At 47.8% G+C, this 16,021-nt stretch overlaps 1 protein-coding gene across 4 annotated transcripts in view; it reads right to left on the bottom strand.

Moving 5' to 3' along the window:
• Positions 1-15,766, bottom strand: part of GRIK4 (glutamate ionotropic receptor kainate type subunit 4) — a 139,663-nt gene extending 123,897 nt beyond the window's left edge. For all 4 annotated transcript variants that reach the window (XR_005932999.1, XM_041125362.1, XM_041125363.1 and 1 more), the window contains exon 1: positions 15,635-15,766. Coding sequence is in view for 3 of the 4 variants with exons in the window: in XM_041125362.1 (XP_040981296.1) it covers positions 15,635-15,716 (82 nt within the window). In the remaining variant the exon portion in view is untranslated. The remainder of the gene's footprint in view (positions 1-15,634) is intronic.
• Positions 15,767-16,021: the final 255 nt, after the last annotated feature.

Below are 16,021 nucleotides of genomic sequence, written 5' to 3'. Positions count from 1 at the left end.
AGAGAGCCAGTTCTGCCTTTTCAAGCGCAAATAATGCTGGATTGTTTCCAGATGGGGGGGTGGGGGAGAGCAAAGAATAGAGCCAGGACATTTAAAACAAAAGCGTACAGCTATATTCAGCAAACGACCGTTTTTCAGAAGGGCTTTGGGTGTTAGTCACGCAGATGCTCTTTCTTGCATTCCTTCCGGAGTTCTGCTGTGGGGTTTTAAATTTTATTTTATTTTGGTTTTGTTCTCACTTCACCTTTCGGTGTTAGAAAGCATCCATGCTTAATGCTAGAGGTGGTTTGTTTTCGTAGCAGGAGAGGAAACTCCCAAAGCCAGTGTTCTTCTAAACCAAGCCACCAAATCTTTTAGAGGTTAATTGATTCCCTAAGCATCAGGACACATCTTTCAAAAGCATGCTTAGTGCCACAAAATTCTGCACAAAGACTCTCCGTGCTGCTACCCAATGCCTGAAAATGCTTCCCATTTCCTTGCAATAAAATTGATGGTCCCAGGACAACAAACAGCCACCGACCCGTTGCAGTTTGCCATCCGAAAGGGCAGGAGCCAAGCAATGATGAGGAGAAGTGAAGGCAGCAGAGGGACCACAACCAGCTCAAAGTCATCTCTAGCAATGCACAGCTGCCCCCAGCGCCATGGAAAATGTCTTCCTCCTAAAAGGTCCCCGTCACAGCGCAGAGCTTGGGGGACTGAAAGCATCTGCCATGAGACCTCTGTGCAAGGGGCTTACTGAGCCCTCCTTGCTGCTGCACTTTGTAGAGGCACTTACTCTGATGCCAAAAAGCTCCTATGGACCATGAGTGCTAGAGATGGCTGACATGACTGCTCCTCCAGAGCAATTACAGGCTATTAAGTAAATGAGATATGTTATGAGGAAAAAAAAAAAAAATATGAAGAGCCTGTATTTACACAGGAGCCTGTAATGACTCCATCGTTGTGTCAGCTTCACATGCTTGACAAGACAGATGCAGGCGAACTTCTGAGTCTCCTGCCTTCACTTCATTTCCTTTTCATAAAGCCAAGTACAGTGGTCACAGATTAATTTTTCTCTCTCCCTTTTTCATCCTGGGTTTACCTTGAGATGCCCTGATATCACTCAAGCAGGGGGTGAGGCTGGGCTTGCCTCCACGTCAATCTAGAAATATCCCATACAGCACTGTGTAGCAGCAGAGCCTCAAACAACTATCGGGGTTAGCTATGCAGCTGAGGTGTGCAACACCTTCACACTCACACCCCATGTCTTGCTTTATTTTTCTGAGCTGTTTATTCTTTCTCCCTCTAGGTATCCAGCAAAAAGCAAAACATCTGGCAGGATGCTGTTTTAAACTTATTTTGGTTTTCGCTGGCCTTTGTGCTTACAATTCATAGCTCATTTTCTATCACCCGTGGAGAACCTGCAAAGTGCAGAGACGAAAGACAACCGGCCGTACAGCTTACTGTAGGTGCCGGCACGGAGGGGCAGAGAGGATGGCTCCAAGAGGACATGTTGCTCTCCCAGGAGCCATTCCTGCCCCAAATATGCAGCAATGAAGCATTCAGAGACAGAACTTCCCATAGATGTTCCCACATCAATCTGTGGGTTCTGTACAGCATTTCCCACAGGAACAGCTATGCCTGTGTCCTGCTCAGGACTCACGATGCACTGCAGGCACCTTGTATCCCCTTCCCCAAGCATGGCTGCATTTTCCTGACCTATGCACATCCAGTCTCTTCCATTCATTTTGTTCCCGGTGTCAACAATTTTACAAGCAGTATTTGCAGGGCTGTAGGGACTCAAAACACACAGAAATAGAAAACAGTAACCTAGAGACAGGGAAGGGAGGGAGTTCAAAGCTCTTTCCTGCTAAATGACAACCCAAGCTGCCTGCAAATAAAACTCTGGAGCTCATCAAGTAACTCTGACCACTGAGGGTGCTTAATAAAGATTACTTTTCTATAGCTCCACTTGCCTGAGGCATCATTTGTTCCTAACGAGAAGCTCCATGGGATTTAAACGCATGAGAGAAGAACAGGCTTTTCAACCACAGCCATTACAATGAAAACAAGCTTTCTGCTCCAAAACCCAAGTGCTTAGACCCCTGTCCTACCCTGGTAATGCTCCTCAGCCATGCCAAGCTGGACAACCACAGTGTTTCCTTTCTGCCAGAGCTGGTAGGCAGCTATCCCATAGCATTACCGCATTACCTCTCAAAGACTGGTCATGCTGGGGACTTTGAGGCAAGCTCTGCTGAGAGCTACAGTGCTCGGGGCACTGCTTGCTGCCTGGGCAAAGCCACTGCAGCCTCACCTGGCCCCAAAAGCTCAACACCAGCTTCTGCAGTGAAGCAGCACAACTGGGGCTGGTGAGGCATCTGGGGTGGCTATTGCATGGGATACCTAAGACTTTGCACAAGTACTGCAAGATATTTCATTGCCAACTCAACCGTTCTTTTGCTGTGTCTTGTGTGATCGCTAAGATCATGGTATTTCTGAGCATGCCTGGAATAACAAAGTACTTCTTCCCACTGTACCAGGGCCCCCAATGAAACAAGCATGACCAAGAATTCCACATGCCACCGAAATGGATAGAAACACAATAGATAATAAATGCTAAAGGTCTGCAACTGCCAAGCTATCTTCTGTGCAAGGGATGTGGAACAAAATGTTCTGAAGTGCTGAAGTCAAATGGCAAAACGGACTTCTGCTGGTGGTCAAATGGGAAGATGTGCAGGGCAGCTGAACACGACCAGAAAACCACTCTACAGGGTGAATGAAGGAGTGTGATTAGGGGCATTCTGCCATGGTAAAATTAGATGCCTGTCAATCAGATCTGGTACAAGGTGTGGGCTATCAAATGTGCTATTGAACACCATAGCCTGCACACATGTGCATCCAGAAGCACAAATTCTGTAAGATGCTGGTGACTACAAAAACCTCTAGCAGCGAGATGGGGCAGCTGATCCTATCAGATATAGGTTAGCAGATTCTTCTTGTCAAGCAGAAGAACCACAAATCAGGGTTAGGAAGGGGGTGGAATCTGTAATGGATGTGGAGATCCTCAGACAAACCCAAGCTGACACCACATTATGACTTTTCAAACTTCATTATCCCTTGGGCTTGGCAAGAAGATCACAGAAGTCTTAAGCTCACGTGGAATGAGCCTCAGGCTAGATCTCAGGCATTCATCCTGGCCTGCACCTCTACAATATGAAACCAGGAATAATTCCAGAGGACACAGCACATACAGACCAGCTCCAGTGAGTCTGCTCTGTGCTACAACACGGGGTAGTGAACAGCAATCCCCCCAGCAAGAGAAAAATACATGGGCAAATAGAGCCTCTTCATTGCCTTCTTCCTGCTATCCCAGCTCTAACTTCCTCCCCAAACACAATTTCAGCAGCATGAGATGCAAGCACATTCAGCATTTATAGAGACCAGTTGTCGGGACAGGTCCAGGAAAAGAGGCAAAAATACAGGATGGGAAGGCTGGGGCAGGCAATGGCTCAGCTCTGCCTGCTAGGCAGTTTTATTAGCTCTCCTGACAACAACAACAACAACAACAAGGGCTACCAAAGATGTAAAGTTTACAGCAGACAGTCTCCTTTGAACGGATAGGAGCATAACCCAGACAGGTTACCCATGGACTCCTACAGGGGCCGGAGTTTGATCCTGGATCTCCTGCATCCCCTTTGAGACTCCTAACCCACCAATGACTCTGGAATTGATTTCTCTCTCAAAACTGTCTGAAAACAGCTTGGAAATTCTTGACTTTTCCAAGTACAGAACATGAGAGATTCTGAAACCTGTTATAGGATTGAGAGGAAAATCAAGCCCCATCCCTCCTTGTGCATTAGCCTTTTGTACCTCACATTCAGATCCTCCCCTCTAAGCCACATGGCCCTCCTGCATGCCGTAAGCTCCCAGGCTCAGATACCAGCTCCAGCAGCCAAGAGCAGAGTCCTACAGTGCTGAAACATGACTGCTCAGCACTAAGATCAGGTCCTTCCCTCCGCGGACAATTTTAGAAGCATCTGGAGCAGTTATGCTTTCATGACTATCACTAAAGAGAGACAGGTCAGAAACACATGCAAGATGACAGGTGACAGCTGCATTGAGTCAGGTGGACAGCTAAAGTTAGCTAAGAGTACCTGGTTGCTCTTCTGCAACAGATCTGCTCTTGCAGGAGCAGATAATCAGTGCCCATTAATAATTACTAGACTCTCTCTTCGCAATGAAATTGCAGCCCTCAAGATTTCCAGCGCTCTCCCTTCCCTCTTAAATACAGTAAGAGTTCGTTCCCTTGCAGAACTCTTTTCCAGTGCTCAGGGAGAGGTCTGACTACATTTACTCCAGGAACCATGAAGTCCTGCATGGCCCTACGCTAGAAATGCTCCCCAGGGACATGTGGTATCCAGAACAGCTATCACCTGACCAGAAGAAGTGATCTCCTGTTCTGCCAGCAAAAGAAAAGAACTACCCAAGAAGCTTGAAAAAGGATCAAACCACTTACGAAGCAGCAAACAAGATCCTCATGAAAGTACAACACACTCATGGGCAAACTATTACCTCCCTTTTACTCTTGTGGCTCCATTCTGGAAGATGGCACAGCCGGTCCTTCCCCTTCATCACATGCATGTACCCCCGTAGGCTAAGCTTTTCCTTCAGGAATCCCTGCAGCAGATTAAAACTCAGTTTATTAAATAAGGCAGTACTCTAACAAGAGTAATCCACAGATAATTTCACTCATTTAAACCCTATTTCATCTCAACCAAGTTGACTTATTTCCATTTAACAATCTTAATTCTTTTAGCACTTTCCGGCTCCCAAATTGGCTTCGACAGCAGAATTGACATTCAGCCATCATTTTCGCATAAAGTTCCATTTAGCCTCTCCAAACCCCTACAGCGTCTGGAGGTGCAAGAGGAATTCATTAGCGGTGTCTTTGGGAAAATGAGCCATCCCTCCCTGCAGCCTTCTTACATTCACAGTCCTCATTTGGCAGGGGTCGAGTCAGAGCTGGCAACTGCCTGGCTAAGCTGCTCCTCCACTGCAGATCCCCCCTATTGCTCCCCTCTAGCTCCATGCTCAAGTCCACCTCTTTGCTGACACACGAGCCTCTGCTTTCTTTACTTCTCTGCCCGCTGAGCTTAGCATTTCATTTTTATCTATGGGCCACAGAGCTCCCTCACACCCTCCAGCCCTACGAGCACCAGGTCTGCACATCCCTTCCCGCAGGGAGGTCTCTGCCAGCCCCAAGAGCCCTGTGGTCCATGCCCTGCCACTGCTCCACATCACCACTCTCGGGCATAACCGGCCATGGTTCTAAGCACCCATCTCCACGCATCTCCCGGGTCTTCCTCACTTCAGGAGCTCTCCTCCAGCTGGGATCTTCACCTTCTGCTCCTCAGGCCTCCCACACTCATCCCCCCTCCAGAGATAACACCCCAAAGAAGGGCTCTGGGGAGCGACGCTGCCCTAATGTGACATCATCCTCTTGGATGGCTTTCCCTGCAACAAACAAAATGCAGGCTGAGGGCACCCATTTGTCCTGCCTGCTCACAGCTATTGTAGGTATGGATCGTGCCCTGGGTGTTGCCCCCTTCTCTCCCACATGCACACTGCTTCCCCTGTTGATCAGCACAGCCTACAGCTCTGTGCTTTTCGTAGCCAACAGCCTACAGAAAAGCAAAACTCATTCTTTCAAGTTCTTCCATCCTTCCCTTTTTCCTCAACATTTTTTCAGCAATCACCTCAGCCAGTAGCTTCAATCTCATCACAGTGAGGTCTTCGTGAGGGACAAGAGGAGCACAAACCAGGAGCAAGGCTTTGCAGGGAAGGGCAGGACCTACCCCTCGCAAAGGCTGGAGCCCTGTGTAGGGCCCAGCAGCAGCAGCATGCAGGGAGCCAGGATCTGTCTCACCTGCTTTGTCAGCGGGTTGTTCTCTACTTCTGGGATTGCAACTTTTTCAAGTGCTATAGGTTCGAAACACCTGGATATCAAGAGCTAGAGCTTCTAAATCCAAGCCAGGACAATTTGGGCTTTTAGCTTTACAGGGGTGTGTTTATCTTAAACTGAGCCACAAGCAATTAGCTGCAAAGGGGCACTTGAGATAAGCGCCCTTTCAGATCAAAAGCACCTTTTCTGGGAAGGTTGCCCAACAGCCCTGCAGTGCCTAATGCTAGCAAGAGGCTTTAACACCTCACTGAGCGGAGCACTGCACATGTTGCAACCGGGAGTGCTGGCCCCTGAGCTTGCAGTCCACCCATCTACGGAGCAAGGACAAGTGAACTTGCCAAGAGTTACGCAGCAACAGAATGAGGAATAAACCTCTAAGCAGGAGGCGTATCACTTCAAATACCTTACACTCACAGCGTGAGGATCTCAGCTCTGCTCCAACAGACTGTTACAAGTTGGAGTTGCCTTGCTGTCTTCCTCCTCCCATCTGCCATCCTCCAGCTTGCCTTCTCAGAAAGGTTGTAATAGCTCCCAGGTAATGACTTTGGCTTTATCTCAACTCACCTTTAGAAACTTGGGCCACTGCCTTACTCTGCAAGGCTATCCTCCACCTCACTTCCTGAAAACAACCTTCAGATCGCTAGTTATAGTCACTACAGGCATGCATCTCCCTAAAGGTAAGCAACCGTGTTGTTCAGGCACATATCCACAGGCGCCCCATCCTCAGTAGCCAGCCGTATAGCTGCTTCCTGCCCTCCCACACCAGCAGCTGCTGCCCGGACGGAGGGCTTGCTTCCTCGGCACGCTTATTCAAATTTTGTGACTCAACCCAGCTCCTGTCCACATCCAAAAAAATATCCTGCTCAATTCAGGTGGTTCTTTAAATGCAAGTTAATTGGTCCACGGGGAGGAACAAATTTGAAGCTCAAAGTATTGCTGACGCTGGCACTAAGTTTTCAGGTGCTCTGAGCTGCCAAGACAGCTGTTCTCTATCAAGTGAGCACTGCTTTGCAGTGTGATGGCACTCACTCCAGCAAGGGTCTGCTAAGGATATTTAATTCGGGCTTATTCTGCAGTGAAGTCAAGCTCATCGCAGAGTGCGTGAAATCCATCCTTCCTCAGCTGCCCACACGGATAGCCAAGGGCGAGGAGCTGGGCAGCAGTAATCTGTAATGCAGACTAATGCACAAGCCTATCTCATGCCACACTGGAGCTTTCTGCAGAAATTCCAGCTTTGCTGAATTTGGCTCAGAATTGGAATTAATTTTGGCAGCTGTTTAGGCAGGGAACCAAGCATCTTTCATTCATGTAATTGACTTTTTTATTCATATATATATATGAAAAAAATGAAAAAATGACAGAGTAGCTCTTGCTATGTCTAGCTTTCACTCTATGAAACAAAAAGACCTCTATTAAACATGGCTCAGCAGCTAAATACACAAAGCGTTGCCCAGGGGCAGTAACAGTATTTAGATATAAAACAGGTTACATGGCTTTCAGATCCTGATCCTTGGCTCAGAGAGAATATTCGATGTTCAGGAACAAAAGTGAAAAATCAGACCTCTGAAGCAAAACCCTATACGTGCACCTATCCATGTCTGCCCTTCTGTCGCTCCCCCTGCGACTGCATAGGACTGGACCTGTAAGGGAGATATGTATGACCTTCCCAGTGACCAGCCCCTCTCTCCCTGGCTCCTCTCCTTAAAACAAATTTTCCTCTTCCTGCTGAATTAGCACCTACTTCAAACCCGGTCACCTTCCAGATCTACAACGTAGTACAGCACGGGGCAGCAGCTGGCTGCTGTGCCCAGGCGTACCACAGCTTTACCAGTGCTGGTGAGCAAGGAACTTTCATTAAAGTAAATGAAAAAAATAGAGGTCTCTGCTGTTTGCTACTTGAGCGACACAGCTCTTTTCCGTAACTACCAGCTGACTTCCCCATCCAGATGCTCTGCACACAGAGATCTATACCTATATAATATGTACATGGATATATAATGAATCAAAACAAAACTTAAGGCCTCTTGGGATGGACAATGTAGCCTGCCTCTCAGACATTAATGAACAGGAACAGATCGGTAAAAATAACTCTGCCACAGAGGTGCAAAGCACATAAAGAGATGGTCTGTCTCACTGACTCCGCAACCTCCCCTCACTCCATGCCCTGTAGCACTGATCTAAGGTATAAATCTGCTTATTATTTATTATTCATATTATTGTAGTGCTGGATTCCTCAGCTGTAGATCAGGAGCTTGTTATGGTTTATGCGGCTAAACCACAGCCCGGAGAGACACACAGCCCTCCCACCCCAATCTCCCCGGTGAGGCAAGGGGGACTGCGTGCCCCAGGGAGCGGGCGAGCAGGGCAGCCCCACGGGCACTGGGCTGCCTGGCACATGCCACGGATGCTTTTCTCCCGCAGAGCCATCAACGGCGGGGCAGGTCCTCACACAGTGCAGCAAGCCCCTCTTGCTTCCATGAGGGCTCCCTGGAGCACGCGGCTCAGTTGATTTTAAGCCAAATGCATTCAACCCTGATCACATGCAATTCATGTAGAAACCTCTACAGTGGAGGAAACGATCAATCCCTCCCTCTTTGGTATCCAGTCTCAGTCAGTATGCCAAATAGGCCCCTCACTGTTCAAAATCAAAGCAAAATGAAGCAGGGATGCAGGACTTCTACATCCTTCAAGTACTGCTCAAGTACTCGCTTGCAGCTCAACCCGATTCCCACTCGCTTTCTCCCAGGGCTCCTGGCTCGGAAGCTCTCGCTTTCCCTCCGCAGTTTTCACTCACACTTCGATGGTGCTAATGAGCCTCCTGCCTCTGCATGCAGAGAAGCCGCCCAGCGCATCCCTAGGAAAACTCGAGTTTGCAGAGCCAGTGGGAACAGCGTGCAAACCCCTGCCCACACACGGTGACCACCCAGCAACCACGTTCTCCTCAGATACCAACCTCAGCACACATGCAGGGAGCCCGAATGCTCTGCCCTAGCGTCCAACATCAAAAGCATTCAAGAAAACCACTTTTCACCTGATCATTTCAGAGAAGAACAGGTTAGATAAGAGACCGCAGCAGTCACCAGCTGCGTGCAGCCCCCTTTGAACAGCTTCAGTTGCCTTTTGCTGAAAAAAAAAAACCTCCTTTCATCCTGGAAGTAGACTCCATAGATCAGTTGCCTTCACAAGACCACTCAGGACAGGGAAGGTATGGCTAGGAGATGGGGCACTGTTAGCCACTCTTCCTAGCACTGTAACACAGCAGTACCTGGGGAGAACTGCAAAGAATCAAAGGGCAAGTCTAGACAAGGCATTGCTGAAAGGGCCTGACATCTATACCGGTGACTTTTTTAAAAATAAAGATGTATGCACATAACTCAGAAAGCATAAATAAAATATCACTCTCCTAGAAGAATAATGAAAACAAAATTAAAAGGGCAAATAGTTAACAAATGAATATTGTATTTTTCTCTACCTCTCACCACTCTTCAGCAGCAAATGACAAATAACTATGAATCTACTTCACCTTAATGAACTTAACTGGGCCTTTTTAATATTGGGGGAAATATTAATATTGTTTCAGCCAGACAAATTTACCATGTCATGCATCAACAAAGATGTAGATACCTCTCCTCCTCCTGCGCAGTTCTCTATTTCTTTAGACTCTCAGAGTCTAGTCCTAAATGAAACGTGAAAGCCTTTTAAAAAAAATAAAATAAAATCAATACAGGCCAAACCCTACTTACAAGTGCTGAAATGAGCCCAGTGAGGCATGAATCAAGCAGGGGACAGAACTGAAGCTCAGGCACCCAGTAGCACTTCCCAGCTCCAAGGGCTGGGTGCGATGGTGGGCCACATGCCACGGCAGGTCTCCAGGAGATGGGCAGCTACAGTGTGGGCTGGAGGGGAGTCAAGGGCCACCCCTGGCAAGTGTCTAGCTTGGGTTCCTAGTCCCTAGGAACCCAAGATACACATAGAAAGCATCTACACGTATTTCATGTCAACCTAGCTGCAGCCCACACCTGCTGCTGTCACCACAGCATGGGGACAGCCCTCCGTTCATGCCTTATTTCTCCAGACGCAACTTGGCAAACATTTGCAAACAGTAAAACTCCTCCACCGTCCCTCGTGTCCAGAAGACACCCCTCCACCTGACCCCCAGAGCAGCTACGCCCTCCTCCCACCCCAGTCCTTCAAGCCAGGCTGGTATTGTCACAGTCCAAACACGATGGGACTTGAAAGCGTAGGTCCAAAAAGCCTGCTGCCCCCGAGGCATGTGGGTACAGCCTCGGGCACTGGGGCCCCGCAGCTCACAATGGTTTCTTTTTAAGGATTTTTAAGGATTATTTTTAATAAAGTTTTTAACAGTTAGGTCCATGCATAGAGAAGCCAGCTAATCACACATGTCTCAGCAACCTGCTTTGTTTCCAGCCCAGTTCTTCCCCTCCAGTCTGCTGCCTTCTGGCAAGGAGTCATTAGCCGTCCCCCCTCCTGCACAGGCAGTACCCGACGGCTCTGCTCCCGCGGCTGGCGGGACAGCTGGCCAGAGAGAGAGTCACCTAACCCCTACCAGAAGCTTTGTTTTCTTAAACACTAATCATAATTACAAGTGGAAAGGTTTTCCAGCAACAGCACCACCATGTGAGACTTGGAGACTGTTTCTCCGCTTTAAGCTGATCGCAGAAGCCTTGCTGGGTTCAAAGCCAGGGTAAGGCCATTTCTCTGCTGGGGAATAGCAAATTGGTGGACAGCAGTCTATTGCAGTTGCATTGGTATCATCCACAAAGGCCTTGGGTATGCCAGAAAGCAGCACTGCATAAGGAAAGGAGTTTGCGCTTTGTCTGTCTGCGTTGAATGCGCTCCCCTGCCTCCACGCAGGCGAGAGAAGTGGAATTTCAAGCCGTCTCAGCAAGCTGCCATCAGGATATGGGGGTACCGGGGCTGGCACAAGCCAACCCGCCACAAAGCCACAGCTCTCCCTGCCTGCCGTAAAGGGCACAGTTGTGTTTCTCTCCACCTCGGACCGCACGCCTGGGAGGAAGCATTTGCACCTGCCCACTGGGGCTGACATCGACGTTTTCCTTTTACAGCATCCAGGGGACTGACTGCACCTTCATCATCAATGGCACTATCACCCTTAAAAATGTTAATGTTAAATAACATGCTGCCTTGTGGGATCTTCTCTGCAGTGCCTTTAGGAGAATTATGTATATCCTCTGGGAGTCGGGGAAGCTGAACTAAACGGTCCACAATTGTGTTCATTGCCACACATTTTTAATGCTCAGTTCTTCTTCCTTGCTTCAGCCCTCCAGCTCAGACACACCAATGTACTAACTGTATTGGACAGGGCAGAAGCACACTGTGCAGCTGTGGGGCCTTTAGCTCACTAAACAAGCAGCTTAGTATCATAAGCACCTTGGGAGGGTAATTACGCAGGGCTGCAAGGCCATACAAATGGTGCTCTGCCACACAGGTCTGTGACAAGGTGATTGACAGGTAGGAAATGGAGGGGCACTATACAGTTGCAGTGATGCAGAAAAAGCTGGATGCACGTCTCCAGTTTGCCTCTTCCCACCTACTTCAGCATGCACAGCTAAATGCCAGTGCTTTCCCACGACTCCACATGCTCCGGGGGATCCCAAGAACATTTCCTTGACATTATAGTTCCACGATCACAGCAGATGTAGGAGATTCACAGCACAGCCCGTTAGGTATTTCAGATTTTTGGAAACATGCCTAGAAACAAGGACAAATTGTCCCAGGCTGGCACCTCTAGTGACACCCCACTGTCAGTTTGGATTTGTGGAGACCTTGACCACACATTGCTTCTCTGCTGGATGAAACCCTACCACGAGCACTGGGACACACTGCAGATGATTGCTTCAATTATCAGCTGAGCAAGCGGTGGATGCATTTTCACTGGGTATGGGGTAGAAGAACACTAGATTTCACCAAACAAAATACTCTAAATGCTAGAACTGCATCTTGCCTTTTGTATAAACTTTGCAAAGTTGAGAGGTAGAGGGAGGGAAGAGATTTGGACAGACAGAGGCAATTACAGAAAAGAGCACTAACTATATAGAGCTGCAGGGCTGAAGGAGGCCTTGCAAGGAGTTTGTCAGTAGATCGTATGTCAGTGCTACTGAGCCTACTGCTAGTTAGGGCAATGCCACGTATAAACTACAACTTTGGCTTGTATATGAATTTTAAATAAGCTGTTAGTACACCCAGTGAATCTAGCAAGAGAATACCAATTTAGGGCTCTGACGGTCTACTCTATAAGACCAAGTAAATAACTCAGTAAATAACTCAAGTAAATTTCCTGACATTTTATTGAGCATGAGTGAACAAACGAAAAACAAAACCAGAATTACTTCTACAGCCAGGTATACGTATATACCACAGGAAACCAGAGCTAGGGGAGATGCTGGCCCACAGCACACTGCACCAGCCATCCTCCTTGCCTGCCACTGGGGCAGGCAGGAGGGAGCTGATGTCTTTTGTGCTTTTGGTGCGGATGGATGCAACAGAGCACGTATTGGGCAAGCACCAACTGTTGGGTTTTGCTCCCAGGACATATATTATTAGGACATATAGGACATATATTGGCTCTTTCAAGGGCTACAGGATGTCTCGAGGCAATTCCTTACACACCTCCTGGAGCTCTTGAAAACTTCCAAGAACATTCCCATTCCTGCCTGCGTCTTCATCCCCTGATCACAATCATCTTTTGAGCATCTAGGGAGATAATACCTCACCAGGACAGAACAGGTAAGCTGACTGATAAACAAAAGGCACTCAGAAAAAAGACACTATTTGGATAAAGCATGTGGATCAGGTTTTTTCCCCCCAAAGGTCTCCAAAACAACGTGAACTAGGAGACTTTCTCCAGGATGGGATCAGAAAGGAATACACAGAGTTTAAGGCTGAAGAAAAAGGCTGAAAAAAAAGGTTTGCACCAATGTTTTTTCCTGCGTATCAAGGAGAGAAATAGAGCATACGATAGTCTACAGATTGTTCCTATGCATGCCAAAGACACAGGGAAGGTCACCCTGTAGCCTATATTCTGCTCACTTTTTTGCACAGATGATGCCTCTAAAGCTCTCTGGAATGCAACTCTCGTTGCTGGTCCCGTCCATGCTAGCAGAACTACCTGTCACTGTGTGCTCAAAGATTAAGCAATCTGCTGCCTAGAAACTCCACTGAGAAATATCAGGGCCAAGATCCACCCGAAACCCCAAGAAAGCAGCAGCAGCAGGGAAGATCGGTGCTGAGTTTAAAAGCCAAGCCAAGTGCCCCTGACTCAGCACCACAGTGCCTCCTTCTACCCTGGAAGCCAAGCGCAGCAGGCAATAACCTCTTCTAGCAACTTGGTGAAGAACCCAGACACGACATTGCCTATGTTCACCTCACATTACTAATCACATAACTGTACATTTGAGCAGTCCATTACCAGATGGCTTTCAGAATTATTTTAAATGTTAGCTTGCATTTTCTTTGAATATTTAAATGTTCATGCTGGTCTGTTTTCCTTTTCTATGCAGTGCATTGATTTATGTTGCTAGATAACATACCTCCCTGCCTTGCCAAAAGCATGCATTTGGGAATGATTTCAGGGCTGCTAGTAATATTTTTTTGCTCCTTTTATTTTGTACTTTATTTTTATTAACTTTTTTGCTGGATATATTGTTAAAATAAAACTGTGTCTTGAAGAAACAAAACCAAAACCCCAACCCCCCCCTCAGCTCTTTGCCCATCTGCTTCAGACACCATTTTCAGAGAAGTTAGCTCTGAGGCCATGAGCAAAGCAAAAGCAGTAGATATGTACTAACATACCTACCTGAGCTTCCCCTCCCTCAGCAAATTCTTGCTTTAGGGTCATGTGTGGGAATCAGCCACATCCACGATGCTAACGACAAGATGCTTATGTTTAAGCAGCATGCGCTCGGCTATTCACCACTGTGCATCTCTTCTAAGCACAGAGGCATACAGTCGTGTACCTGTATGAGATGGTGGGACCAGGCGACATGTGAATCATGCCTGTGTTCAAGTGTCTGAGTAATTTCTGTTATGGATATGCCTTCAACGTGTCAAGATCTCCTTCACCCAGCAGCAGATACCAAGCACAGAAGACAAAACTAGTATTTGAACAGATGGAAGGAGGCAGATTTTCTACAAACACTGCAGTTGCTCATGTGTCCCCTGAACACCTAGACACCCCGGCTTCTTCTTGCCTGCCCTCAGGGGTCAGCACCGACTTGGCCTCACAGCAGCCGCCACCAACTCCATTTAGGGAGCCCCTGAGCACGCACCAAGCTGAGACCTGGAAGGCAGCAGCTAATCCCGCCTGGTAGTTGCCCCCAGTGCAGCGCAGCACAGATTTTCATTTCCAGTCCTCAGCCAGGAACACAAAAGCACAGTCCCATCTCTCGCAAACACGTCCCCATTTCACTCTGGGTTGCACTGTGGAGGTGGATGACCGCGCCAGTTCCCAGACCGGTTTGCAGCCCAGTGCCGCTATGTGCGCTGCCAGGGGAGCTCCCCTTCCCCTCACACTCCCAAGCACCCACAGTACTTTCCCCACAGAAGGAGGTGGCTGGAGCACAAGGTGTAATGAAGGATCTTTCACCTTCAGCATCCTGATAATATACCGTCCATCACCGTTCCCATCTGCTGGCTCAAGTGGAAGATCTGCCGATCAACATGAAATGCAGTCTGCGGAGCTGAGACTATGCAGCATGAGTGCTCCCCATGAATCACAGATGCTGGGGATATAAAACACCCAGCCACCCTTCCCAGACTCCTGCCAGCACAGACCCTCATTTGCTATATTTCTGAGCTGCTCCATGCTCCACTAGCAGAGGGGAGAAGTAATTTTACTTCAAGTGTCACCTGTGAAAGTTGCAAACGGGGACAGGAATAGATTAGCTTCTTATCTGCAACAAATAGTTAATAAAATCAGCTAGTAGCTCCGGAGAGAAGAGTCGGGTAAAGCAGTTTCCTTTCTAAACAACAGAGCAAAGTGTCTATACTATGAAGCAAGTTTCATTACAAGGTTTCTGGATGCACTTCTTTTCCCTAATCCACACAGGCAGCAAGCAAAGATGATGGTGCCTCTTCCTGAACACTTTTTAATAAAGCCCAAAGGAGTCCGAATGCATAGGACACTCTTACAAATGGAGCATTTTGGAGTTATTAATGTTCTTGTTGCACCGGTTAACTAGGTTCAGTTTGGGCTCAAACGCTCCTTACTCATCAACGTGGGCACAAATAAATTTGTGACAAAAAACTATTTCCTTTTGTGCGGACCTTAGCAGAGCATCAAGTGGAGTCGGGGGGAACAAGTTTCGTTCCTCAGTGCCCCTTTGAGGAGCGGCTTTCACTTCAAATTTATACAGAAAGAGACTCTCATCAGGTAACGTTACCACCATAAAAATCAATGCAAATACGTACACTCAATATAAACTGCATTTCATTTATAAGATGAAGGAGAGAACGTTTCCAAAATACAGGTGGGACACTGTAGCTCAGCAAGGGCCTCAGCCCCACCTGAACGGGGAGCACACCACCAAAGCAGGGAGCCCAACCACCACAGGCAAGGCTTGGTTTCCCTTGTCCGAGCACATCTACGCAGAGTAGCCCAAACAATGAGTGGAAGGATGGTTAAATGCAGGGCAGAGGAAGCTTTGTACTCACCAATCCTCAGGGAATGGGGGCTGGCAGCGATCTTCATTAGCCACAGCAGAAGGAGCACCAGAGGCGCCAAGACACGGGGCATCTTCTATAAATCCTCATGGAGCCCTTTGGTGGTCTGGGCATGACATAACTCTGCAGAGAGAGAACACACGGCACCGTGAGCACCTCGGCTCTCGAACCAACAACTCAGCAGGATGACACCGCTTTAGGCCTGCCAAGCACTTGGGACAAAGAGTCTATTTACCAAAGGAGGAGGAGGAGGAAGCTATTTACAGACTATGAATTATTCAGGAATTGGAGTCAAACTGGGCAAAGTGCTTCTAACAAAAAAATGGAAAAGAAACACAAGGAAAAATCCAAATATTTCATCTTGGCATTTTTAGCGTT

This window comes from Aquila chrysaetos, chromosome 8 (genome assembly GCF_900496995.4).
Source record: "Aquila chrysaetos chrysaetos chromosome 8, bAquChr1.4, whole genome shotgun sequence".
Lineage (NCBI taxonomy): Eukaryota > Metazoa > Chordata > Aves > Accipitriformes > Accipitridae > Aquila > Aquila chrysaetos.
This window is presented reverse-complemented; position numbering and strand designations above follow the sequence as displayed.